This window comes from Macaca fascicularis, chromosome 2 (genome assembly GCF_037993035.2).
Source record: "Macaca fascicularis isolate 582-1 chromosome 2, T2T-MFA8v1.1".
Lineage (NCBI taxonomy): Eukaryota > Metazoa > Chordata > Mammalia > Primates > Cercopithecidae > Macaca > Macaca fascicularis.
Genome location: NC_088376.1, coordinates 161,152,128 through 161,178,849, shown reverse-complemented (window position 1 = coordinate 161,178,849; position 26,722 = coordinate 161,152,128). Strand labels below are relative to the sequence as shown.

Below are 26,722 nucleotides of genomic sequence, written 5' to 3'. Positions count from 1 at the left end.
GATAAAGGTAAAAGCCAGAGATTGAAAAGTAAAAGCTTGTGGACTAAAAATGGTCCTTAGACAGAGAGTCATCAAAACAACAAAAAAAACCAAAAACCTTAATCATAATTAATTGCGAATATTTCAAAAATCTGGAGAATTCACATAAGTTTAGATTTCCAGCTCTTCCGGAGAATTAGAATATCTAGTAACAGTGTGCTAATAATCCCAGATGCATATACTGCATGAAACATTTTATCATCCATAGGCTTCTTAATTTCCTTAACAGCAGTAATATTAATAATTTACATAACCTGAGAGGCTTTCACCTCAAAACGTAAAGTCCTAATTGAACAACCTCCTACTAACTTAGAGTGACTATACGCATGGTAACAACTGGTGAATCTGGCAGAGGCTGCCCAACTTCCAATGGGGTATAAGCTATCCTCTTCCTATGCAACCTGCTTGCCTCATTTATATCAGCTGCTTGGATGCTGCAGATGCTTGAGTCTAAGAGCTGTGGTCTGGAAAGTGAGGCCCCAACAAGGAAGAAGGAACAACCTATGGATCAAGGGAGGTGAGAACTGGGAGTCCAGAAATGAAGGTTATTTGCAGCAAGTCTGGACCGAGCCATTCCACTCCTTTGAGGAGACAAGATTCTAAGGAAAAGGCCATTTACATTCTGCTCTCCAAGATCTCTGAGTGTTGGAAGAAACTGAATTGGGGGAGAGGGGGAAACTTGACTGGGGCTCAATACAGACATGTAAATTTGAAGGAAACAGAGTTTAGATGACAGGCAGTAGAAAAGTTAATGTGTCCATTCTATGGCTGACCCAAGATTCTGTTTCCAGGAGATCTCTCTGGCTTGTTAAGTGTTCACGGTTGCAGGGGAAAAGTTAGAAAAAAAGAAAAGCCAAAACACAGCCCCTTAAATGTTTCTAATTTTATTTTCAAACAATCAGGCAGAGTAATCCCTTTACACACTCTTCAGGCATTGGCTGAGGGTCCCAGTCAAGAACCATTCAGTTCTGGGGGCCTTAGGAAAAATATTTCCTATGATTAAAGTAACTTTGGACAGGTTATTGCCTTCCTTGAGCCTCAGTTTCTTTGTCACTTAGAAGGCTGAATGGTTTCCACGTTCAGAGGGTAAGGAATAAGAGGGTGAATGAAGAAATATCAAGTACATAGCTCAGAGTAGGAAGAAACAAGTGACCACTGTGATGACCAGGGACAAGGCTAAGAACTTACTCAAAAGGTACCCAGCTGCTCAGTATTCTGTCCAAAAAACAGACACTGACATCAATCCAACATTCTAACAGTAGTCACATAGCATTATCAGCTAGAAATGAAAACACATTCAATTCTATATTCTGCTAAAAGCTTGAGGGTCACACTAGCTGTGTGATCCTTGGCAGCTGAACAAAACCCTCTGAAAGGCAGCTTCCTCACCTATAAATTTTTTTTAATATTTATTGTGAAGATTAAATGAAGTAATGCATTTAAAATACTTAGAGTGCCTTAGAGTTCTAGCAGAGTGCCTAGCTCATAGTAATCAGTTAATAGATATTGACTTTAATAAATAGATACTTAACTGAGCCTCCACTCTGGGCCTGTTACTATGCTAAGTACCAGGAGTAAAGGGAAATGAAACACGTTCCCCAAACTTATGGAACTCAGAGCAGGCCAGCTGAATGAGCAGTGACTTTTTAACAGGATGAGGAAACTGTTATAATGGAAAAATAAATAGTGTGAAGAGGGACTAAGGAAGATAAAGATATGGTGAAAAAAACAGGGAAGGGTTCAGGCTCCAACTGTGGAGTGATCTGGATCTGGAAGGAAGAGTGGAGTATTGCAGTAGAGAAAGCAGGGAAGACATTCCAGGCAGAAGAAACAGCTTCCACAAAGGTAAAGAAGGCAAAACGTTTTCAAAGGTTCTAGGGATGGGGGATGGTGGGGAAGATGGTCACGGAATAGTGAATGGTTCAAGTGTAACTGTTGTATGGGTTGTGGAGGCAGTTGTATGCGTTGGGTAATAAAATCAGAAGAGAAAAATTGAATTCACACTTTGAAAGGCCTTGTGTGTCTGGCTAAGAAGCGTGACCACTAACTCGTGAGGAGTAAGGCGTGGGTCTTTAAAGGAAGGAAGTTTCATAATCAAATTGTTCTCCATGAAAGATAATGAAGGGAGTCACTGTTGCAATCAATCGTCCAGACTAGAGGTGACGAAGACTCTAAAACTGGCCACCAATGAATTGAAAGTGGATGGTGAGGAAGAAAGAATACAGGGTGACATAAACACAATATGTAAACTCCAAGGTATGAAAATGGCCTCGTCCCTTCTTCCTTACCACAGTCATCCCAAGAGACCAAAACAAAAACACAGAAAATCTCTTTTAAAAATAATCTCTTTTGTTTGTATGCAAATAGGCCATCCACAGTGAAAATGCAACTCAAATTCAATATTTTGTCTGCAATCTGCCAAATGCAAAGACCAAATTGGTTTACAAATACTGTCCTTCTTAAAAATTCCAACTCCTCACATTAAAACTATAGCCAGCTAGTGCAAGTTAAGATTGTTTGCAATCTTAAATAAGATTTGAGTAAAGCTGAAATTGAGACACTTTTCAAAAGAGGCCATCCCTTACTCACATTGCTAAAGAGTAGAAAGAGTGACACCTTTTACCAGAAAATTTCTTTCAGGCAGTAATGCCTCTGTGTGGCGGCAGACCCTTCAAGTCTTCCAGATAAAGCATGTGGTGGAAGTAGTAGGGAGCTGCAAACATTGCAACTCTATGATTCTGCATCACCGACTTGAAAACTACAAGCCCAGGTTGACAAATGCACATTTTAAGTGTTCAGAGAAGTCTTACGTGCCTTGGTCACAAAGATGCCACAGGGAAGTAAGTCTTTGAATGTGCAGTGCCCTGTCCCCACCTCTGTTGTGAAATGGAAACTTAAAAAAAAAAAAAAAAATCACTGATTTAGAAAACCACTGGTTTTTTTTTTTTTAACAAGTTTAGTCATATTGCCTGTGTTCTATATACCCCAATCTATTTCATTTTACTTTGTAGTGTACATTTAATTTATACTCAAATAAATATTTTACATAAGGTGCTTTCACGGATCTTCATGCTTCCTTAAATTTTAAATATGCTGCCATTTGTTAAAATGTGTTAGTTTTGTTATGTATTATATCCCTTCCCCCTGCATGCATAGAAAAAAAAATATGAACTTAACCTTCAAGCAACTTTTACATTTAGAATATTACCTCATTTTATTTCTTCTAACTGAGGTTATAAAGAAAATGGCAAATGTCATATGCTTTGTAAAGAAATGACAGTTTCTCAGAATATGTAAATGCACACCCTTAGACAAATAGGCCACTTAAATTCAGAGTCACAGTCTTTTGAATATTGGTTTAATATTCTCAGGTAAAGATTGAAAAGGTAACAAGTTTGGGAATCAGGTATCTACTTTGAGTTCTGAAAGGTAACATCACAGGTGTTGGTAGTTTATTGATATTTAATTTTTAAATGTGCTGCTGTATATATTTCATTGGTATGAGAAATATTTTACATAGTTATGTTATTTGTTAAATAATAGACCATCTTTTTATAACCTATCAGAAGAAGTCCTGATATTGTAAGATTAGATTGTAAATCCTACTGAATAGCTAGAATACAGAATTATTAAATTGGAAAGGAACTTAAATCACTTAGACTGTCCTTCCCCCAGGAAGTTCTCTCTACAGTGTTATCCATGACAAATGTTTATGCAGGCACCCTAACCATTTAAAATATGAACAGAAGGAGAACAGATATATCGATAAACCTATTCCTGAGACAAGAGACCGGGGGAAATTTTTTTTAGCTGTGACCTACACAGCTAGTTAGAATCTACCTCATGCTCTTAAGATGGTGTTTAATCATAAGGATATCATACATAACTGAAGTTATGTAATGTTGAAAATCATTTGGTGGCAAGTACCTCAACTTTATTAGGTCAGTGTAGGTCTCCTAAATTCAACTATGGTCTCTAGGAGGGCAGGGACCACACTTCTTAGCTCACCCTGGATCTCAAGACCAGTCCAAGGCCTTCATTCAGTCAGAGCTAGTTAAGAATTTGTTGATTGAATGAAGGAAATTTTAAAAAACTAGAAATTCCAAATGGTGCAATTACATCTGTGAATTTTAAGGTGTTATTGGAAAATGGGAAATATTACTGAGATTCGAAGATGGATAGGAACAAAGGTAAAGCATCAAAAATGTGCATATTTGTGTATTACTAGAGTCAATAGTGATTGCCAGTTCCTATGCAGCCCTGGCACCACCTCTGAAACCTTAGCCAACCCCTTCCATGAGGTGTTGAGATACACGACAGACAGGTGATGAAGGAGAGGTGCTCTGGATGTTGCCTTGCCGCTAGATCCTGGTCTTTAGTGTCCGTGTCCACGGGGTGAGTTGTGAGCCCATCAGTTTCCCACACTACAGTCCTTCTCTGGCTTAGCCTTGCTTCCGTGTCCTGTGGTCCAGGTCCCCCCGGCCCCTGTGGCCTGCCCCTAGGGATGGACCCTCCTCCACACACTTCTGAGGAGCTCCTGATTCTGGGCATGCCCCAGCACACCTCGACTCCACTCTGCCTTGTCTCCATCAGACCAGAGACCTCACTTAGACCCTGGGTACGGGGTTGCTGGTTCCCCATGTGCTGCGGTTGTCACTAGCCTGGGCTCTACCCAGGCGCCCATCTTTCTCATCTTCCACACTGCCCGTTCTGCTAAAGCAACTGCACATCTGAAGGCTATACTTATCCCCAATTCAATGGTACTTTTTCTAAAATGCATACACCCTAATGCTTACCCTTTTGACAACTTTCTCCTGAACCTACCTTTTAATATAAGCAAATTCAGTCTTCAATTCAAATAAGTGTATTTTGCTGCTGAAGCCACCATGTGATTTTGAGAGATAGTAAAGACAGACAGTCTTTTGCATTCACTTGTGGAATCCTGAAAATACCTCTTAGTGTCCCTTGCTTTTCTGACTTCTCGCTTGAAGACATCTAGACAAAAATGTGTCCCTGGGTCCTAGTTTCTGGGTTCAGAAATTGATTAAATGCAAGAAAACAATATACATTGCCTCTTCCTTAGCATGCATGAATGGTAGGTGTGAATTTGCATCATGAGAAAGTAAATAAAAGAAGATTCCCCAGGGCAGCTAGGGAGGCAGAAAAAGCCAGCCTAGGATGGGAGTGGAGGACGTGACAGAGGTTAGGAGAGTGAGAGTCCGTCCCACCCTACCTCGGTCACTTACTGGTATGATATAAATGCTAAGACTGCAAACTTTTGGCTCACACAAAGAAAAATACTCAACTTCTAATGCTTAACTATGTAAAATTTACTTTTAAAGTACAAGTTACAATTGTGTCGCCCCTCAAAGAAACAAGAAACTCATTACATTTCTAAGAATGTTCCTTCAGAAACATGGAACTGAAAGCTATTTTTAAAAATTGATCTCGCCCTTAGAAAACTGGGGCCTTTTCTTTAATTTACCTAAGGAATTGACATAAAAGTCTAGGGTTCTGCACCAGAAAAATGCAGAAAGTGTCAAAATAGAAGGCAGAAATACAAAAGGAGACTTTTCGCAACAACGTTCTATGTCTAGCATTTGATTCCAAGGGTGCAACATGGGGAAGTGAACAATGTGGACTGTGAAATTGATGCTAATTTTCTTTCCCACTAGTCTAGCAGCCCTCTAAAATGTCACATTATTAATTTAGTTACTTTACCAGAAATCCGTGTATGTGGTTAGTGTGTGTGTGTGTGTGTGTGTGTGTGTGTTTTTAATTAAGAGACTTTACTTATTTTTAGAACAGTTTTAGATTTTCAAAAAATTGAGCAGATAGTACAAGAATTCCCATCTACTCCCTTTGTGGCACAAAATTTCCCCTATTTTTACCATCTTGTACTAGTGTGATGTATTTCTTACAATTAAGCCATTGTTGCTGCTTCGTTGTTATTATTATTTAAAGCCCATAATTTACATTAAGGTTCTCTCTTTGGGTTGTACAGGTCTATGGATTTTGACAAACATATAATGTAATGCATCCACCATTATAGTATCATACAGAATAGCTTCACTGCCCTAAGAATCCCCTGTGCTCTGCCTGTTCACCCTTCCCACCTCTCCCCAACTCCTGGCAACCACTGATCTTTTTACTGTCTCCACAGTTTTGCCTTTTCCAGAATGTTCTATCTTTGGAATCATACAGTATGTACCCTTTTCAGACTGGCATCTTCATTAAGCAATGTGCATTTAAGTTTTCTCCACGTCTTTTCACATCTTGATGGCTCATTTCCATTTATTACCACAAAATATTTCGTTGTCTGGATATACCACAGCTTTACCAACTGAGGGGCATCTTAGTTGCTTCCAGTTTTTGAATAAAAGTGGCTATACATATTCATATATTTTTCTTAGTTGTGACCTACACGACTAGTTAGATTCTACCTCATGCTCTTAAGATGGTGTTTAATCATGAGGATATCATACATAACTGAAGTTGTATAATGTTGAAAATCATTTGGTGGCAAGTACCTCGTGTGTATTCATGTGTAGGTTTTTGTGTGGACATAAGTCTTCAATTCAATTGAATAAATATACCTAGAAGTGTGATTGCTGGATCATATGGTAAGAGTATATTTAGTTTTTTAAGAAACTGCTAAACTATCTCCCAAAGCGGTTTTACCATTTTGCATTCTTACCAGCAATGAATGAGGCTTCCTGTTGCTCCACATCCTCGGCAGCATTTGGTATTGTCAGATTTTTGGATTTTAGCCATTCTAGTAGATGTGTAGTGGTATCTTACTGTTTTAATTTGCAATTCTGTAATGACATATGATGCTGACCATCTTTCCATATGCGTATTTGCTGTCCGTGCACCTTCTTTGGTGAGGTATATGTTCAGATCTTTTGCTCCTTATTAAGTTGGGCTGTTTGTTCTTTTATCTTTGAGTTATAAGAGTTCTTTGTGCATTTTCGATACCAGTCCTTTATCAGATATATCTTTTGCAAATATTTTTTCCCAATCTGTGGCATGTCTTTTTATTCATATAATGGTTGATATGTGTTTCTGCTTTAAGGAGGAAGGGTTTTAAAAATACAATTTACAGTAGCAGTAAAAATAAAAATTCACTGCAAATGTCTTATGTTCACTCTCAGGTAATGTCAGGGAACTAGGGACCCAGCAGAGTTTAATTAAAGGGGAGTGTCAAGTCCTGGGGGCTGTGGCTGACAATCCTACTTTATTAGCAATTGTGCAGCAGGCTGAGAATAAGAAGACAACCCAGTCCTGAGCTGCATCACTTCTAAATTAAGAATAATTCAGGAACTGTGTTTACAGTGAAATCCTGTCCTTCTCACATAGATTATATTATGTATAGGATATGAATTTCCATCCATGAATCCAAGTACATAAAAAATCATCACTTTGAAAATTTCCTTTAGCTCAACTTAATCCCATCTGTGAGCCTCCATTCTGCTGGTTAAACAAGAGACCGTAACTGGGTCATGCAGGCGTCACCTTCCTTTCCTGCAGCCCAGTCAGAATTCAAGAAGTTCACCTGGTACCTGGAAAATGATGGAAGGACCTCAAGTCCCTAGTCCGTCCTGGTTGCCATTGGCACCCTTACTATCTGAGCCCATAGTGGCCTGTGAAGTCCGGCAGCTCCCTGCCCCCATGCCACAGTGGGAAATGAGAATATCTACTGAGGCTGGGCCCCATGAGCAAAGCACACTGCCTTTCTAGGTATGAGCCATCACACCTGAGGTTGCTACCCCTCGGGAGCACGGACAGAGGGTTAGTTGGGTTTCTACTGCTCACGGGACCCATACAACCATCCCCTGCCCTCCCTTCTTGCATTTCAAAAGCATTCTCTCCCTCTCCTTTCACCTCTAAGCCACCTGCATCATCTCTTCCATGGGCTTTCACAAAAGTCTCGATGAACCTTTGATCTTGTATCTCTTCTGCTTTCCCCCTTGCACAAACCTCTGCATCAAGAAAGCTTAGAAAATAAACAGTAATTAACATTTCAATAAATAATGCTGCTCTAATTATTTGTGAAAACTATTCTATATTAGAACTCCCATCAGCGCCACCTCCTAGAGTGCTTTTACACCTGACCACTGGCCACAGGAGGCCACTTCCATATAACAACAAACAGATGACTGAACTTGGAAAACTCAGCTAAATGTTCAGATGTTTCTAGACTCCCATGGGTTTCTGGCTCTGTCACATGGAGTAGATCTCTGGTGAAGTTTGGTGAGGGCAACTTTCACACCCACACATACCAGCTGCTGTGTGTAGCCTCTCCCCCTCTGGTTGCTTATCCTTGCAGCCTTGGCCTCTTCAGTTCTGAGAACATCAGAGAATGAGGCAGTGGAGGAAGTAGGCCCACACAGAAAGCAGCTTTCTGAAGTAACCTCAGCAACTTCCTCCTCACCAAACACAAGGAACTGATCTTCTCCATTGGGCTCGGCCTCCTGTCAGCCAAGGACAACGCTGTTGACCACTATCACAGTTGGCCCCGCTCCACCCTCGGCTCTGATGACATATGTGGGAGTTAGAGGAATTTTGATTGACTGACTGCTGGCCTGTCACACAAACAAGATGGGGCAAGGGGGTTGTGATCTGATTTGACATGTGGAAAAAAAGCCATGGTCAGCAACCCCCTGCAACTGTTGAAAGGCTAATTCAATCTCAGACTCATTAACAAAAGTGATCTTGTTCACTGCCTGTTCTGCCCTGAGAGCCTTCTCTGCTAGGAGGTAGGTTGACTGACTCAGGGAGAAGGGTGCTGGCGGCAGAGCTGCCAATGGATGAGGGTCCTAGAGACCATCGGCATGAGGGGCAGTTGAGGACTGTAGTATTCAGCCGAGAGGAGAGACTACTAAGGAAATTTACAAAATCAGCTTTCAGTTATTTGGAAGGGTTTATATAAAAGGATAAAATAATATGTTCTCGTAGTTCTAGAAAACAGGACAGAGACAAGTAGATGGTACTTAAGGATCAGAGGAGTGAGTGTCAGTAGTTTGGGGATTATTTATAAACAAGATATTTTTCTGTTAACTCTCTTATCAAATAGTGAATTTCCCAACTTGACAAGTAAGAAAGCACAGGCTAGACATGTATCTGTCATGACACTGAAGGGGTCCTTGCTTGCTTGAGTGAGAGGCTGGAATGATGACTTTTGAGGTCCCTTACAGCCTAGTAACTCTAGCTAAGTTGGAGAATAAGAGAATTCCATGACACCATATCACCCCTGATTTCTGCTGCCTGCCTCACCATTCATCTCTCTTTACTCTTTTTAATATCCTTCTACGTTACAGCATTGGAGGAGGCTACTCTAAGTAGGAACTGAAATAAGTAGATTAAAGAAGTGCTGTGGAAGGGAAAACAGTAAAACAACTCTTTTTTTTAAGAGCCTACTATTGCCAGGATCTGTGCTAGGCACCATATATATGCCATTCTATTTAATCCTCATGACATGCCTATGAGATATTTAGTATTACTTCTGTGAGGAAGCCAAAGCTCAGAGAGGTTAAATAACTGCCCCAAGAACACACAGGCATTAAGTAGTGGAGCAGGGTTTGAACACAGGTCCCTGTGACTCCAGAGTGCACTGTGATATTTATTTTTACTGATCTGTTTATGGAAAATGATACTGCTTTCTGATTTAGTATTAACACAAAGATTTTTTTCTAAATAGATTTACTTAAAGTATGTTATAAAAATACTATATAAATAATGAAACAGATTTTACATGAGTATGAAGTGTTACTAGTAGCTAGAATGATGAAAGTTTGGGAAATACTACTCCAAATATTTTGACAGCTAGCCTTTCAATTTAGCCTGTCTTATATTTGGACTGCTGAGTACAAGGAAAAGAAGGAAACATGAAAATTAAGTGAAATATGAGTTACTTCCCCTATGCTCTGATAGGTGGGTAATTGGTCATATGTTACAATGAGAAAATCAAATGAACCCTTTCAAACAACAGCAAAAAAATTGTGATTGTAAAATCCAGAGGAAAACCCCAGGTGGGATCTATCTGTATGAAGGATGAAGTTTCCAAGGTCTGAACATAGAATGACTGGGAGGAAGTGATGACCCTGTGAGTCAAGACCCTGGACTCTGGGGGAGCCCTGTGGGTTTGAGAAGCCCTGGATGAAAGGTGAAGGGTTTTACAGACCTGTTTACAGACCTCTGTAGTGACAGAAGGGAGGGAGATCTTTGTGCAAAGGTCAAAGTAAGAATTGGGAAAGTCTGAAAAGAAAATAGGAAAGTAGTAATGAAGATGAAATAACTGCTTGGCATACTCAGTGCCACGTTATTTACAGGCAAAGACTCCTTTGTTTTTCATAACAATGCAGCAAAAAGTGATTATGAATCACATTTCATAAGTGAGAAGACTGATATTCAAACATGCTCAATAACTGGCCCAGGGTCCAGTGGTCAAGCCAGGACTGGACCTCGGACCACCAGTTCCAAACCCACACCCCTTCCGTTGCACCACACGCTTTTGTGTGGATGAGCCTCCACAACCCTGTCAACAACAAACTGTCAGCTTGCGACTTTGACACAGCTAGCCTCCAAGAGATCAGGGAGGCATGCCCAGAGGGGGCTGCTTCTCTCTTTTTAAGCTCAAGTGCCACAGACCTCAGAGGCACGTAAATGTCCCCCACATTGAGCAGAGGACTTTGCAGTGCCTGATCAGGGCAGAAAAAGGAGGCATGCACCTGGGGGAAGATCATATATGAGTGAAACCTGTCCCCGCTGAAGCACTAGGTTTGGAGAAATCTGCTGGGCGTTTACACACCTTTCCCACTTCTGCTTGTGACTTGTAGCCAAACTCAAGAGCACCACCCACTACCGGGAATAGTGGACCAAGGTAACAGAAACATTCTAGATTCATACAATTGGGGTTAGATTAGGATCATCTGAAAATAAAGGTTGTGTACGTCAATTGCCTTCTAACAGGATGGGTGGAGAGGTGTACTTAATGAATGATTTGGGGGAAGGGCTAGAAGTGAAGCACCTGGCCTCTCTGCTCTCACTCACTGAAGACTGTCTTCTGAAGCCTGTGGAACTCAGTGCCTGCCACATGGTTGCCCACATTTGTTGAACTGAACTGCATTTTCACCTATGGGCTTCAAAGGCTGTATGTACTCTGGGATCTCTGGGAATCTGTCAGGGAAGGCCTCTTTGTCATGTTTGTGGATGGGGCTGCCTTTGGGGGTTTCCCAGGGCTTTACACTCATGCTCCGAGGGTACGTTTGTAGTCATTCTCATCAGTGGAAATGCCCACCTGCCGACAGAAGTTATTTGGAACCAAGCAAGAGCACTGTCCCTGGCTGTGGTGTTGTTTCTCTAGTCAGTTCCCCTTTTTGTATTTGAGTTCTGCCGTCAGTCCTGACATTATTTTCCTCTCTGCAAGGAGCCTTAGGAGGTACGGGGAGCTCGCAAAGACTCCTTTTGTTTTTTTCTTACTACCTTGCTTCTGTGTTCCTTGGGAATGCTGCTGTGCTTATGCATCTGGTCTCTTTTTGGAGCTGCAGTGGACAGGCATTTGTGACAGGTATGTTTGTGGAGGCTCAGACGCCTAGGGAGTGGCATGAGATAAAGCTGCAAGATGCATCTGGGCAGAGGTGCTGATGAGCTAATGGCCGGCCAGGGAATGAGTAAAAGGGGTTGCAGAGAGCATGCTTAAAACCTCTGACCATCAGGTTTGCTTCTCAGATTGACTACATTGGAGGTGGGATATTACAAAAAATGTATCCCTTCCTGCCAGATCCCTTCATCTGTTTTTTGTGAGCTAAGAGACAGAATAGGCAGGAAATAGAAGGTGCCACTTACCAAATAACTGGCAGCTGTCCTTGGCCTTGGGGTGCTGGGGTCTCTGAGCAGCCTCTGCTCTAGAAGAAGCAGTCCAAAGATGTCAGCTGGCCCCGCCTGAGTCCCCTGTGCCAGTGGGAAATCCAGAGAAGGGGGATTTCCTCCTCTTGCAGCCTCTCTGCAACGGACTTACTTGGCTTTCCTGTTTGACCTTTCCCTTCTCTGGTCCAGAGACCCTTCCCCAATATTTCTTCCCATCCAAGTGCCCCATCCCAATATTAGCCCCACTTGGCACCAGAGACCAAGAACTAATTTAAAAAGAAATATTCTTGGGCCAAAAAAGAGCCCAGGCAAGTGATTGAACGTACTGTTTCACATGCTGTGAACATATTTGCATTTGCATTTGCAAACGGGCTTAAAATATCATCTCCATTAATAGTAATTTAAGGTTCTGGAGAGTCAGGTGAAAATAGTTTTTGGCAAAGGGAACTTCCTACTCCTCTTAAACTGTAATAATGAAGGAGATGAACTGTTTGTCTTACATGTAACCTCAATTTTGGGACTAAGGCCCTGGACTAAAATGAGTCTATTTATGTGCTCAGACTTGCAGTTCGTGTTATATCTGCTGCTGCAGATACCATTAATATTATTTATGTGAGCTATCCTGTGTATAATGGAAGCTTTTATAAATCTCTATTTATGTGTTCCTAATATATTTATTAAGTGCTTGCTATATTCCAAGTACTAGGGACTTAACAGGTAGCATGAAAGACATAAGGTGAAGCTGTACTCTTGGTTTCTAGCCTAGTGGGGAAATCACATTAATTTAATCACACTAAACATGACTACATAGTGCTTTAAAGGGGAGGAAATCGTTCTATGTGACTATATCAGCTGATTAATTACTAAGCCTTTGCATTTGATATTTTGGTTAGTCTATTATTCTTGAATTTCATATGCCTCTTCCTGGGTGGGGTGAGGATGGGATTTTATGGAGTCAAGGCTAGGGCGGATGGGGAGAAAATATGAGAAAGATGAGATGAGCCAAGCCAGATTCTTCAGCAGAAAAATCAAGGTTGAAATACCATGTTTCAAAAATCAGATTGAGGTGGGAGTTGAGGTTAGGGGTCCCTAGGCCAGGGGATTGAAGCTTCAAAGAGATAAAACTAGAGCAAAAGCAAGCGCAGAGGGTGGCAGAGAGGTCCCTGGGCGGTTTTCCACAGTCCATTCTAGTGCTGGCAATTCACCTTTCATGGCAGGTAAGAGTATTTGTGGGGTGGGAGAAAGGGTAGGGCCATAGGCTAGGCACACAGCCCTTTACTGGCCCTTATCTCTCCTCTCATCTCCTATACAGCGCTGTTTCAGAACTGTACATTGGCTTACACTGGGGCTGAGGTTTGGGGAATAGGCGCCATTTTGAATATGTTTGGAGGAAGAAAAGTGTGTGTTCAGCACTTTCCACCTCCCCATCATGGCCCTGAGACCTCAACACCGGGAAGCATCTCGTTCCCTATTGGTCCTCCTTTATTCATGGATGGATATGATTCCTTTCTAAGTTCCATGTCTTTTTAGATAAATTAACCTGAACCTAATGCCTAATGGCTTAAAAACAAACAAACAAAAAAAAACCCTCTCTCCTCCAGCTAGCATTTGCATTTTAACAGGGGCTTTCAAAAAATGCCTTAGCCCAAGGAATGAGTAATGTGGGAATTCCAAGCAGCAGGGTAGGACTGGTGCGCAGAATGGGGAGAGAAGGCCCCTCAAGTTGTGGCCCTGAAACGTTGGCTTCCTCTCTTTGACCATGATGCTGTTTCTGAGAAAACAAGAATCAGGCTACCTTAGGGGGCCAGGATGGGCATGGCTCCTTTTTAGTGAGTTCTGTAAGCCTCATTCCTGGCAGTCAGAGCCCTCGAGTGGATGAGCACAGACTAGGAGAAGCACTGTGAAACTTTGCATGATCCTTACTTTTTTGGCAAAAAGGAAAAAAAAAACATTGTTTTCAAATTCATCAGTAGTTTGAAATAGGGTGCGCTTTGACTCAGAGAGTTTCGATTCTAGATACAACTCGTCATGCCCACCACCCCTTTACTGCTTCGGGCTCACCATCTCAAGTCGATGAGCCTATAATACTGGCTTTCTTGATCCACCCTGATACCAGCCGTCACCTCTTGACAGGGTTATTTTCTTTAAGCTGTCATTACATCATTTTTCTGCTCCCAAACTATTAATTCCAAACTCCCAATTTTCTGTTAAATTAAATATGAATTCCTTATTTGACTTTCCATGTGCTATTAAGCTATCTTGCTCCTTGCTTTACTTATAGAAACTAATTTCCCATTATTTGTCCAAAGACAACCTCTGCTTCAGTCCAGTCAGCTTTTCTTATTATAAAAATTCCGTGATCACTCCTCCATTTCCATGTGTCCTTAAAAAATGTTATTTGATTGGGTCTCAAAAAGTTTCCAAAGAACATTATGCCAATGAAAAGCATCAAACACAAGGTTATACTTGATGTTTTTACACGTGTGTGCATGTATGTGTGTATCAAAAATATGGCTGAAATGTTTATCCAGTGAAACTCAATCAACACTAAAAAATGGTTCTTTTGGAAGCATCAGTTCTTTGAGATCCATTAAACAGATGCCTCGGATGCAGGGTTATGTATTATCAGGAATCTGTCTTGGGAAGAATTATCGGAAGCTTGCAAAGCCTTTCAAGGACAGAGGAAGATAGTTACCACGTTGAGTTCTAGGAAATTAACAATTGTTATTGTTAAATGAAGACAGTGTTTCTCAGAGGAAGACTGTTAAACAGTGCAGTGGCCTAGGCTGACAGCCCTCGTGAGTGGGAGTATCAGAATGAGCAGACTTAATTACTTAGAACCAATACTGGGTGGAACCTCATCTGCTGTAACAGAAATAGACTCGTGTAAGTTCTAACATGCAGGGTACAGTTCTGACACCAAGTCTGACTCACTGTCAAAGCTCAGCTCAACTATTACCACCTTTACACCACCCTTCCAAGCTGTAGAAGTGCTTGCTATACATGTCTTCTGAAGCCCTGGATCACTTGTAGCCAGCTCAGCAGACTCTACCCAGACAGGGATAGAGATACTTTAAATGTACCATATTGTCTACTATGTTAAAATGAGAGGAACTGACTCAGGGTGAGAGCAATGGAGTGTCCAGATGTTCTCCTTTATTTCTCCTTATTCCTGGAAATGTAATGAGAATCTTAGCGGTGAACTGAAAAGTTATGAGTTCAACCGCCTACTCAATTCGAGATTCGCTCCTAAAATGTCTCTTCTGTGTTATTACCCCCACTTTGGTTTGAATAGTACTGGTGACAGGGAGCTTATCACCTTACAAGAAAATCCAGTCATTGATTGTAGCTCTCTATTAAAAGTTTTCCATCGTCTGGAACTGAAATCTGGCTCCCTGTAACTTTTAGTTATTGGAACTACTTGCCCTTCAGCAACAGTGTATGTATCCTCCCATGGAAGGGCCCTTAAATATTTGCAGATGGCCAGCATATATTTGCAATCTTTTCTTCTGCAGGTTCATTACCGTAGTCCTTTTAGTTGTTCTTCATCTGACATAATTTCATTATTCACTAGTGAACCTTGCTGCCCTTCCCCTTGATAAACTGAATTTGTCAGTGTCATTCAAGTATAACTGACCTCACAGAACGTGATACCACAAGCGATGTGGTCTGATTAGCAGAGTTCAGTGAATGAATCCTACACTAGGATTGGATGAAATTTTAGTTAGCCGTACCACACTAACATTTATGTGATTTTTATGTTTACTATGGATAGACTATTTCTCCTGTGTCCACTCATTCCTCTTATACAGTTGTTATTTCAAAACTGAAGTACAGATTCTCACACTTACCCTTAAGAAATTCATCATGTTAGTATTAGTCTCTCTTTTCAGGCTTTATGAATATTAATTCAGCTAACCAATTTTTGAGCGATCTCATTTTGTCCCATCTGCACAGCATAAGTTTGATTTCTGTTGCTTTTATTAGTAGTTTTACTAAATATGTGAAAGTGAAATAGTAAAACACAGAGTCTTGTAGCATCCACTGTGGGATCAGTCTTTTAGACAAGAATGATGCAGTTGCTGAGTCAAATGAATAAATGAATAAATCAAACAATACTTTGTCCTCATTTCCTATATTGATCTATAACCATATCCTGTTAATTATAATTCTAAATATTTCTTGATCTATCCACTTTTCCCTCACTTCACCTGCTACTATCCCAGACCAAACAGCCATCTTCTTTTACTCAAACAACTGCAGTAGCCAACTGATTGGTCTTCCTGCATCTGTCCTGGCTTCGCTGTCATCCATTTGCTACACAGAAACCATGGTCATCTTTTCAAAATGCAAATCTGATGATGTCACTCTCAGCTCTAATTTCTTTGATGGTTCACATATAAAGACCGAAATCTTTAACTGACCCAGAAGACAAGTGTGATCTGGCCCCTGCTCACCTCTTCAGCCTTGTCTTTCACTTGTCTCTTCATTTTGGCCACAGGGACCTCCTCGTACCTTCTCTCATGTGCCCTCCTGCCTCAGTGCCTTTGCATATGCTGTTCCCTTTGCCGAGAACTCTTCCTGTCAACTCCCAAGCCCTTCACCTACTTAGCACCTACCTATTCAATCTGTTCTGTTTGCCTATTGATACATTACAAACTGTCCCCAAACTTAGCAGCTTAGAACAAGGAAACCCTTACCCACTCTCACAATGTTTGGGGTCAGGAATTTGAGCAGGCCTTGGCTGATTTTTCTGTTCCTCACGCCATCAACTGGTATCACCTGATGTTATTAAGCTGATGGATGGGCCGATCTGGAGATGCACTGTCCAGTTTTGTAGACACTGATCACTTGAAATGCAGCCAGTTCTAACTGAGATGTGCTGTAACTATAAAACACCCACATGATTATTGAAGATTTGGTACCACCAAAAAACGTTTAAAATATTCATTAATAATTTTTATTCTGATTACACATTGAGATTATAATATTTCAGATACATTAGATAACATAAAATATGTTATTAAAATTAATGTCACCTATTTCTTTTTAATTTCTTTAATGTGACTACTACAAGTTTTCAAATTATATCTGTGGCTTGTAATTGTGGCTTGCATTATATTCTTTTTTTGAGATGGAATCTTACTCTGTTGCCCAGGCTAGAGTGCAGGGGCGCGATCTCTGCTTATCACAACCTCTGCCTCCCAGGTTCCAGTGATTCTCCTGCCTCAGCCTCCTGAGTAGCTGAAATTACAGGTGCCCGCCACTACGCCCGACTAATTTTTGTATTTTTAGTAGAGACGGGGTTTCCCCATAATGGCCAGGGTGGTCTCAAACTCCTGACCTGAGGTGATCCCCCCGCCTCGGCCTCCAAAGTCCTGGGATTACAAGTGTGAGCCACCGCACCTGGCCTGTTTTATATTCTTATTGGACAGTGCTGATCTAGAGCAGGGATCAAGCAGTTTTTTCTATGAAAGGCCACATAGAAAATGTTTTCAGCTTTGCAGGCCATGAGGTCTCCATCATAGCTGTTCGACTCTTCCATTGTACTGCAAAAGCAGCCACAGATAATAATTTACAATAGACATGGCTGTGTTCCAGTACAACTATTAATAAAAGTAGGTGGTAGCCAGATTTGGCCTACAGGCTGTAGTTTGCTGACCCCTGATCTAGAAGATCCAAGATTTTATTCATATGTCTGGTGGCTTGGTAGAGATGGGAGGAAGGCCCAGATGGGACCATTGACCCAAACAGCTATACAGGCCTCTCCAGCATGATGGTCTCGGGATAGTGGGACATCTCGGGATGGTGGCTCAGAACTCCAGAAAACGTACTCAAGACAGACAGGTAGAAGCTTCAAGGCTTCTTATGACCTAGCTTTTGAAGTCCCAGAATACCCTTTGTACTGCATTCAATGGTCAAACAGGTCACTCAGGCTAGCCCAGATTCAAAGAGAGGAGATCAGACTCTACCTCTTCATGGGAGGAGGAGTAGCCAAGAATATGTGTTTATTTTTAATCTACTATATCATTCTTCAAATCTCAGTTTAGGCTGATCCTGTTATGGGCTCTCAAAGTACCATGAACCTCTCTTTTGCAGCACTTGTCATAGCTAGTTTTACATTTCTTTGTATGATTACGTGATCACTATCTTGCTTTTCTACTAAACTGTAGGCAACCACATGAAGAGGAACTGTTTCTGGTTTTGCTCATTATATTCCTAGCACCAAACACAATGCCTGGTTCAATAAATATTTGTGGAAGAAACAAATGAATGAATGAACCAATAGCAAATGAATGAATAACAACTGTATCAATATTAATACCACATTTCTCCCTATTGCTGTCAAATATATCATGAGATACTCTGTCAGAAGCCTTGCTAAAATTCAAATATATTTGATTCCCAATAACCTTCCTATTTTGCAGTTCAGAAACTTTATAAAGAAAGAAATAAGCCTGTCTTACTCCTCCCAGTATCTTGAAGGTAGTAATACCTGCTGCCAACGTATAGCTTCAGGTCCTGGTGCTCTGAGAAGCAACGCTGTGCAGCATGTCACACCCAGAAGCAAGCCAAGGCCCCAGGCAGCTAGGGTTGCACTGGAACTCCACTCTCCTCTCAGCAAGCTGATGACGTGCCAGTCCAGCAGGCCTGGTTTGTCCAACCACAAGTATGAATCGGCAGAAGGCAGTGAGCTGGGCCCTGAGTGCTGCGGGGCTGAGGCTCACCTAATCCTTCCTCCACAGAGGCTGTGGTGTCCCCTGCTTTGCTCAGGACAAGAACTCTTGTATACCTCACGAGAAGCCAAGGACTACCTACCGCCTTCCACACTGGCCCTGGAGCCTGCATTGTAGTTATTTGTGGACACTTCTTCTTCTTTTTAGTGTCAGGTGAGGGACCAAGGCCTGCATGTCTTTACAACCCTTCAACATCTAGAACAATCTGACACTGAGTAGATGCAGCAAATATTTGCCTGAAAGACTACCTCAATAAATAACCTTCTGAGGCACCAACAAACTTCTCAGCATTTTTCCTGACACTCCGGTTACCACTAACATTCTAGACAAAGTTGTGAAATAAATCTTTTTCTTTGTTGCTCTCCAACGTCTACCGTGGACCCCTCCTCTCACTTCCTGTTTCGTCCTCTCTGCACTCCCCTATCCCACCCCATTTCTGGCTGCTGCCACCCCACGTCCCCTCATCCTGCTCTTTGCCTGAACAAGAACCCACACGCTCCTTCAGACCTCAGACACAAAGATACCCCTTCTTAGTTCCTTCCTTTTCTGCCCAAGTGGTCATATTTCCCCAGAGCTCTTCTAGATGTGACTTAGATGGTCCACAGTAGTGTGCACCTGAAGCCTAAACCCACGCTGGGAAGCTAGTGCCTGCCCAGGTTAGAGTGGAGAAGAACTCTCTGTACCTGGCACACAGTGGGTATTCGAGTAGTGTTTGCAGAATGAACAGCAGCTAAGGGCAGAAACCCTCCTGATGCAAAGGGATGCTTTACGGCCCCTTCTCCCAGCCCAGTCTGTCTCTCTGAGTGTCCTCTCGATTCCAGGAGCCACCATCACACCTGGCCCTAGGCTGTGCTGCTCCCCTCTGTCTCAGAGGCTAGAGAGCATCAGAGTCCTTTCCGCTGGCTTCTGTGGCAGAGCAAAATCTGGGTGGCATTTTTAAAGGTGCTCCGCCAGTGTGAAAGAAACACAGTGAGGCTGCATGGGTTTAAATCTCAGCTGTACCATTTACTAGCTGGGCGGCCAAGGGCAAGTACTGTGACCTCTTTGAGACTCCATTCCTTCATCTGTAACATGGGGACAAATAATCTCACCCTGTCGTGAGCAGTAATAGTACGATTAATCATTTAGCTGGCTCTTACTCATGTTCTTTGATGGGCCAGGCATACAAAGTAAGTGAAAGTGGGTTACGGCAGGTGCTCTTCTTGGTTTCTGGAGTGAACCTTCAGTTACATGGAGGCTTGGAGGCTCCTCTTTTTAGATTGCTGACTAGTTCACCCACCTTATTCATAGACCTTATTCTGTGCTTAGCTGACAGAAATCTCCTCTCAGAGAATCCCCCCGGTAAATTCTTAGGTTCTTTCCTCTTCCATTCCCCTTTTTGCTCTCTCCCTCCAAAGGCAAGAGTTTTCACTTTACAGGCCCACTGGAGAAAGTTATGGCTTCTGGTTGTGGTTTGGGGTTCACTCATCTTCACAGTCAATGACATTGGAGAAACTGGCTTCGTAACCGAGCACACACCCTCACGCACACACATCATGGCTAGAGTGGAGAGAAATTCTTCATATGGGGCACTTGTACTTAATAAAAGAAAATCATATCAATCTTGTGTATTTTAGCATCCTATTACATCAGGGTCACTGATAAACTAAGTGTCCAGAGTGTTTTCTAGGATGGTATATGGTCTCCAAATTAACATTAGTGAAGTTTACTGGAAGGATTACTTCTGGGCCAGGCCAGGATTTTGAGGAGAGATGTGGTTGCTGTCACCACATCCTTGAAGGACTTTGGCAGAAGTGTCTTAGGCTTACTCTGGATAGCTTCAGAGGACAAAACCAGTATTGACAGAAGGAAGGTAAGGAGAAGCAGCTTCTAACCCAGGGGAAGAGAGAGTTTTCAAACTGAGAATTCAAAAATGATACTGATTCCTTGTCAGGGTCAGTGCTTCTCCCCACTGTGTGAATTACAGGGGCCATTTGTCCAAGATTCCTCAGAGCAATACTGATTTCATGTAATTATTTGAATATAATTTTATATTGAATTTATTTTATTGTGAGTATGACCATCTTTTCAAATGTATGAGATAGTTATTTCCAGTTCCATGTACTATCTGTACATTTCTTTTGCCCGCTTTTAATTTGGGTCTTTGGCCTTTTTTCTTGTTTTTCTTATTAATTTGTAGAAGCTCTTTTTTACATAGAAAATTAATACTTTGTGACTAGTTGCAAATATTTTCAGTTGCTGAAAATACACAGTACGTGTTCCATGTAAGAGCTGAACGGCTGGTTCCTGATCGCTGCCTCCCTCCCTTCCAGCCAATAGATTTCAGAGTTTGGGCATTACCTATTGAGCCAAAGCTGACACCACAACAAGGGCAGAGCGTGGGAACAGAGTTCTCTGTCTGATTCCTGTGAACTTCCTCATACTAAATCACCAACAGCAACCTACTTATCATAGAATATGAGAATTGAACAAGTGTTGGCAAGGATGTGAAGAAATTGGAGCTCTTGTTCCAGTTGTCGATGGGAATGTAAAGTGATGTAGCTGCTGTGGAAAATAGTGTAGCACTTCCTCAGAAAATTAAAAATAGAATGACCACATGATCTAGCAATTCCCCTTCTGGGTATATACCCAAAAGAACTGAAAGCAAAGTCTTAAAGAGATATTTGTACACCCTTGTTCATACCAGCATTATGCACAATAGCCAAAAGGTAGAAGCAACTCAAGTCTCCATCAACAGATGAATGGATGAACAAAATGTAGTATATACATACAGTGGAATACCATTTAGTCTTAGAAAGAAAGGAAATTCAAACACATGCTACAATGTGGATGGCCCTTGAATACATTATGCTAAGTGAAATAAGCCAGTCACAAAAAGACAAATACTGTATGAATCTACTTATACCCCAAGCAGTCAAATTCATGGAAGCAGAAGGTGGAATGGTGGTTGCCAAGAGCTGAGAGGAGAGAATGAAGAGCTATTGCTTAATGGGTATAGAGGCTTAGTTTTGCAAGATGAAAGAGTTCTGAAGGTGGATGTAGTGATGACTGCACAACAGTGTGAATGTATTTCACACCACTGTACACTCAAAAGGTGAAGATGGCAAATTTTATGTATATCATACCACAACTAATAATGATTTCTAAAACTTATGAGATGTAATTTCACCCTTTCCTATTGCTAAAGATCACAAATTAGAAAACACTTTGGGAAAAGGTACATGAAAATAAGTACTCTTGTGTTGATCAGAGCATAAACATAGAATCTCAGGGGAGAACAATTTGCAACTATTCTTCGACCCTTTGGTCAAGCAATTCTACTTCCAGGAATGTAGCTTACTCCCACCTGTGTGATATGGCATATAATCAAGGTTTTCCATTGCAACAAAAGATTGGAAATGATGTTTAAGTATCCATCAGTAGTGGTCTGGAGATATATATATATATAATTGTCATCCAATAGAATATAATAGACTAATATGCAGCTGTTATCCTGAGGATACTCATTACATGCTGATACAGAATAATCTCCAAGGTAGTCATATGTGTGCAAAACTGTACACAGTATGCTACCATTTGTGCTTAAAAATAAAAAGAAAACAGAATATGGGTCAATGTTTTTGTTTAGTTTTGTCTAAAGTAACTTTAAGTAGAGGCAAGAAACTGGTAACAGGTAACGATGATCACCCTGTTACATCTATAGAAGAAAACTAGACAGCTAGGGGACAAGGCTGGGAGGGAGACTTGCTTTCCACTATTTATCACCTTTACCTTTCAAATTTAGTACCATCTACATTTAGTACCATGATCTATTCAAAAATATTTATTAAAAAAAGAAAAAGTATAGTCTAGAAGGAAGAAAAAAACATAACAGACACTTCTAGCCCAATGCTTTGCACTGGGTGCTATGAGAGCAGAGGAAAGAAACCCAGATGGCTTCTAGACAACACCGTCTGGGGAATACATTTCTGCTATTGGATCAAGAATAGTTGTACATTTTTTCCTGGAAAGAATTGCTTTGTTTTTCTCAACAGACCTACGAATTTAGTGGACAGACCTGTGAATTAATTCACTGGCTAGGTTTTCCTTTTTACATTGGCTGTTAAAAAACTATAAGCCAAACTTATGTCCCGCTGAGTGCAAATTGGGCAGATTTTTAGGGCAAGCATTTAGCACTGGCCTTGTCCCTGGCTCTGTATTATACTCCTGTATTTGGTTTGCTTTTCCACCTGTTTCTTATGTTTGTCATCTTTCCTGTCTATGGCCGTACCATCCTGAATGTGTCTGATCGCATCTAATGTTGGTCACCTCTCCTTATTCTTTGCTTCCTTATAGGCCACTAAGCAGCCTTCTTGGTGCTAGTTAGGGTAAGTGCGTGGGTGGTGAAGGAGGGAGGAGGGCAGGAAGAAAGAAGGTAGAGGTTATAAAGTAAAGCATATCCTTTTTCTTGGCTTCATCATGTAGATTAAGTGAATTGCTCTCAAAGCGTGGTCCTTGGGCCGGCAGCATTATCGTCACCGTATGTTGTTAAACATAAAAATTATTGGGTTTCATCCCAACCTACTAAGCCAGACTTTCTGTGGATGAGGCCCAGGAAACTCTCCAGGTGATTTTTACTCACATTCAAGTTTGAGAACCACAGGAAAACAAAAGGAAGGCTGATTTCTAAGATTAAATACAATACTCTCCAATTGCCTCCATGGTGCCTGTTGTGTTGGTCAAGATAAATAATGCTAGCTACTGCAATAATCAATCTCCCAAATTTTATTTTTTGCCAATATCACAATCCAATGTAGATCAGTTGTGGGAGAGGTGTAAAGAGAGCTGCTTTACTAGTTTATTAAGCAAACCAGGTCCCTTCCATTGTAAGACTTTGCTATTTTCTAGGCCCTTGGACATTTCCTCTGGATCCCCTGCTGCTAAGAAGGCAGGAGAGAGAGGCGAGAGAGGAGATTTAGCAGCCAGATCTGGAAGAAACATCTTTTCTGCCCACAATTCCATTGGCTAGAAGGCAGTCTCATGGCCTGTCTAACTGCAGGGGAGGTTGGGAAATGTGACCTATCTATGGAGCTAAGAGCAAAAGGAAATGGCTTTGATGAACCCCTGGCATTGTCTCTGCACACCCAAGAACCCAAGTGAATCCCAACCTCCACTTCTAGGTCATGTTTTGGTGAACATCGGTTTTCAGTTTCCTTTTCTAATCAAGTTTTACCTTTTCTTTTTTGACTCTAGCACTATGGGACTGAGTAACACTCTCTTTGTGATGGCCTTCCTGCTCTCTGGTAAGAACCTTTCAGCTTTGTTAAGTCCTGGAATCCTACTGTCTCCTGATGAGTCTGACCACTGCAAGCCCAGGCCTGAGACTTGGTGGGTTTTACTCACTTTCTACTGAGCGTTGTACAAGACCACATGCAAAAAAGACTTTCCTGGAGAAGAAGGAAGTGTTATGATTGAGAGCAGCTGATGGCAGGTAGCTGGGATGGAGCTCTCCTGCCATGTGCTTCTTCCGCCTCCGCAGTCTCACATCAGTGAGTCTAGATGCTCACAGTGGGGTAGCCTGGCCTATCCCATGGGGATAGGGGAAGGCTGCTGCACTGAGGCCCCTGAGACTTGACTCTTTTGCTCAACACATATTCTCTTCTGGTCTTTTCTGACCCTGTTTCTGTCTTTCTCAGGCTCCTAGGAAACAACTGATGGAATTCCAAAAGTCTCCCTTCATACAGAGCACTGGTTTTCACGTCCCTGCCTTCCCTACCTTCTCTCACTCCCTTCCCTACCCTCTCTCACTCCCTTCCCTATAGCCTATGCACATACATCATGGTTGCCACAGCTTCCTGACAACTATGGATCGTCAGCTAATTGTGTCAGCTGATTCACAGTGGAGTCTAATGAAGCTGAAGCTTCAGAGCCCTCCATTTGCAAAACCCTTTCTAAATCCCCCTCAAGACCCTGTGAAGGGCCCTCTAGCACTGTGGTCACATGTCTTATGCCTTGGTAAAATTTGAGTAAGTAAGATATTTTAACCACAATGAGTTATGACCACTGTCTCCTTCCTCTGCAACTTTTCCCTCCATGCCATTCTCCTCCTATCTGGTGGTGTTAGCAGTCAGGGGCATTTCGTATTTGAATTCTACATTCTTTTTCTTAACTATCCACCGCCTCCCCTCAGAATTTTAACAGCATCCAGCCTCACAAAACTCAGATCTTCCCTGTTTACTGTTCCACTTTGAGTTTCAGTTTCTTCATCTGTAAACAGGGGTTGGCTGCAGTCCCTGCCATGTATCCTGTGACTCAGTGTCTTGTAGTTACTCCTGGCCCACCTCTTCCTGCTGCTCCTTCTCTCCACCTGCAGGTCTGAGAGGGAAGCCACCCCACTAAGACAGGGAGGTGAACTGAGCCTGAAGTTTGGCTACAGCACCCACAGGCCACCAGCCATGAGTTCACCTCCTCAAGATAACCACACACCATGCCCTTGGCCACTGTTCCCATGTCTGCTGTGGGTGATGAGGAGTCAGGGAACTACAAAGAGATGGTCCCTCAGATCCATGCTCGCTGGAATAAGCCTTTTGGGATTTCTGTTTTCTGCTTAGCTTGTGGAGTCCTTGAGTGTGAGGTCTGTAGATGTGCCAGCTGTTCACTGACTTAGGTAACAACAGCTGCTTCCAACCCCCAGGGTCCATGACCTGCTACCTTAGCTCCTGGGGAGGTGGGAGGTATGCGTGTGTCAGAGAGCAAGGCAAGAAGACAAGACTGTAGAGAACATTATCCAATAAGATTCCCTTCTCATCCAACTTCTTATTTATTTATTTATTTATTATTTTTTTGAGACAGCATCTCTGTCACCCAGGCTGGAGTACAGTGGCACAGTCACAGCTTACTGTGGCCTCGATTATCTGGGCTCCAGCAATTATCCCACCTCAGCCTCCCCAAGTGCTAGAATTATATGCATCAGCCACCGCACATGACTTATTTTATTTATTTGACAAATGCATATATACACAAAGTCATGAATCATTTAACAACAGGGGTACATGCTGAGAAACACATTGTTAGGCGATTTTGTCATAGTGTAATCATCATAGAGTGTCCTTACACAAAACTAGATAGCATAGCCTGCTCCATACCTAGGCCACCTGGCACAGCCTATTGCTCCTAGACTACAAGCCTGCACAGCATGTTGCTGTGCTGAATACTGTAGGCGGCTATAACACAATGGTAAGTTTTTGTGTATCTGAACATATCTAAGCATAGAAAAGATACAGTAAAAATATGGTGTTATAATCTTATGGGACCATCATTGTATATGACTAAAATGTGGCTGTGCAGTACATGACTGTATATATATACATATATACCCCTTACTTTGTGCCTGGTACTGTTCTAAGTACCTCATAAATATTAACTTGTTTAAGCCTCACAATAACTTTCTGCTTTAGATCTTGTTATTATTTCCCATTTTAAAATGTGGACACTAAAGACCAGAGAGGTGAAGTAGTTTACCCAAGATCGATATAGCTACTAAGTGGCAGAGCTTGGATTCACACACAGCAATGTAGATTTCGCATTTGTTCACTTGACTCTTACCCTAACTCTCATGGTAAACCATGAATAAGTGGTAAGACTTCTTCCATGGGGCCTGAACAGCTTTGGTGGATAACACAGCTTCCACCTCATCCATGTTCATCCAGTGCATCCTCCCCATCACCTGCAGCTGACACCTCAGTTGACCCAAGAGCTTGGGCCCAAGCCCTTCTCATCAAAGTGACCAGCCCAGCTCTTAAGATCTGGGAGAGAAGGAAGAAAAATGTCCTGGAAACACATTTCCAGAAAACACTAAACTGGAACACCATCTCCCACCAACTTTTCTGACTCTGCACACTGAAAGTGAGAAAGTAAAGCCAAGACACTCTATGAAAACTGAGTTCAGCTGTCACTTTTGCCCTTGACTTGCTGTTGACACTTCTTAGAAATTTCTTAGCTCCTGAGAAAAGAGTTATCAATATTGAAAACAACAACTTCAAATGGTAACGTTTAAGTTTTATGGTGGTGAGAGAATAAGTGACTATATTTTTGGCAGT

The 26,722-nt window shown here is 41.8% G+C and overlaps 2 protein-coding genes across 11 annotated transcripts in view; one reads left to right on the top strand and one right to left on the bottom strand.

Annotated features, from left to right (window-relative positions):
• ILDR1 (immunoglobulin like domain containing receptor 1) overlaps nucleotides 1-12,175 on the bottom strand; it is an 85,225-nt gene extending 73,050 nt beyond the window's left edge. For both annotated transcript variants that reach the window (XM_074033332.1, XM_074033331.1), the window contains exon 1: nucleotides 11,887-12,175. The gene's annotated coding sequence lies outside the window, so the exon portion shown is untranslated. The remainder of the gene's footprint in view (nucleotides 1-11,886) is intronic.
• Nucleotides 1-26,722, top strand: part of CD86 (CD86 molecule) — a 62,233-nt gene that overhangs the window by 9,519 nt on the left and 25,992 nt on the right. For 4 of the 9 annotated variants that reach the window (XM_065539156.2, XM_065539152.2, XM_065539153.2 and 1 more), the window contains exons 1-2: nucleotides 11,420-11,608; nucleotides 23,877-23,926. In XM_065539156.2, the coding sequence (XP_065395228.1) occupies nucleotides 23,881-23,926 (46 nt within the window). In that variant the 5' untranslated portion in view covers nucleotides 11,420-11,608; nucleotides 23,877-23,880. Of the gene's footprint in view, nucleotides 1-11,055; nucleotides 11,192-11,419; nucleotides 11,609-23,876; nucleotides 23,927-26,722 lie in introns of those variants that run through there. The other 5 variants (XM_045385503.3, XM_005547999.5, XM_065539154.2 and 2 more) reach the window with 2 other exon arrangements.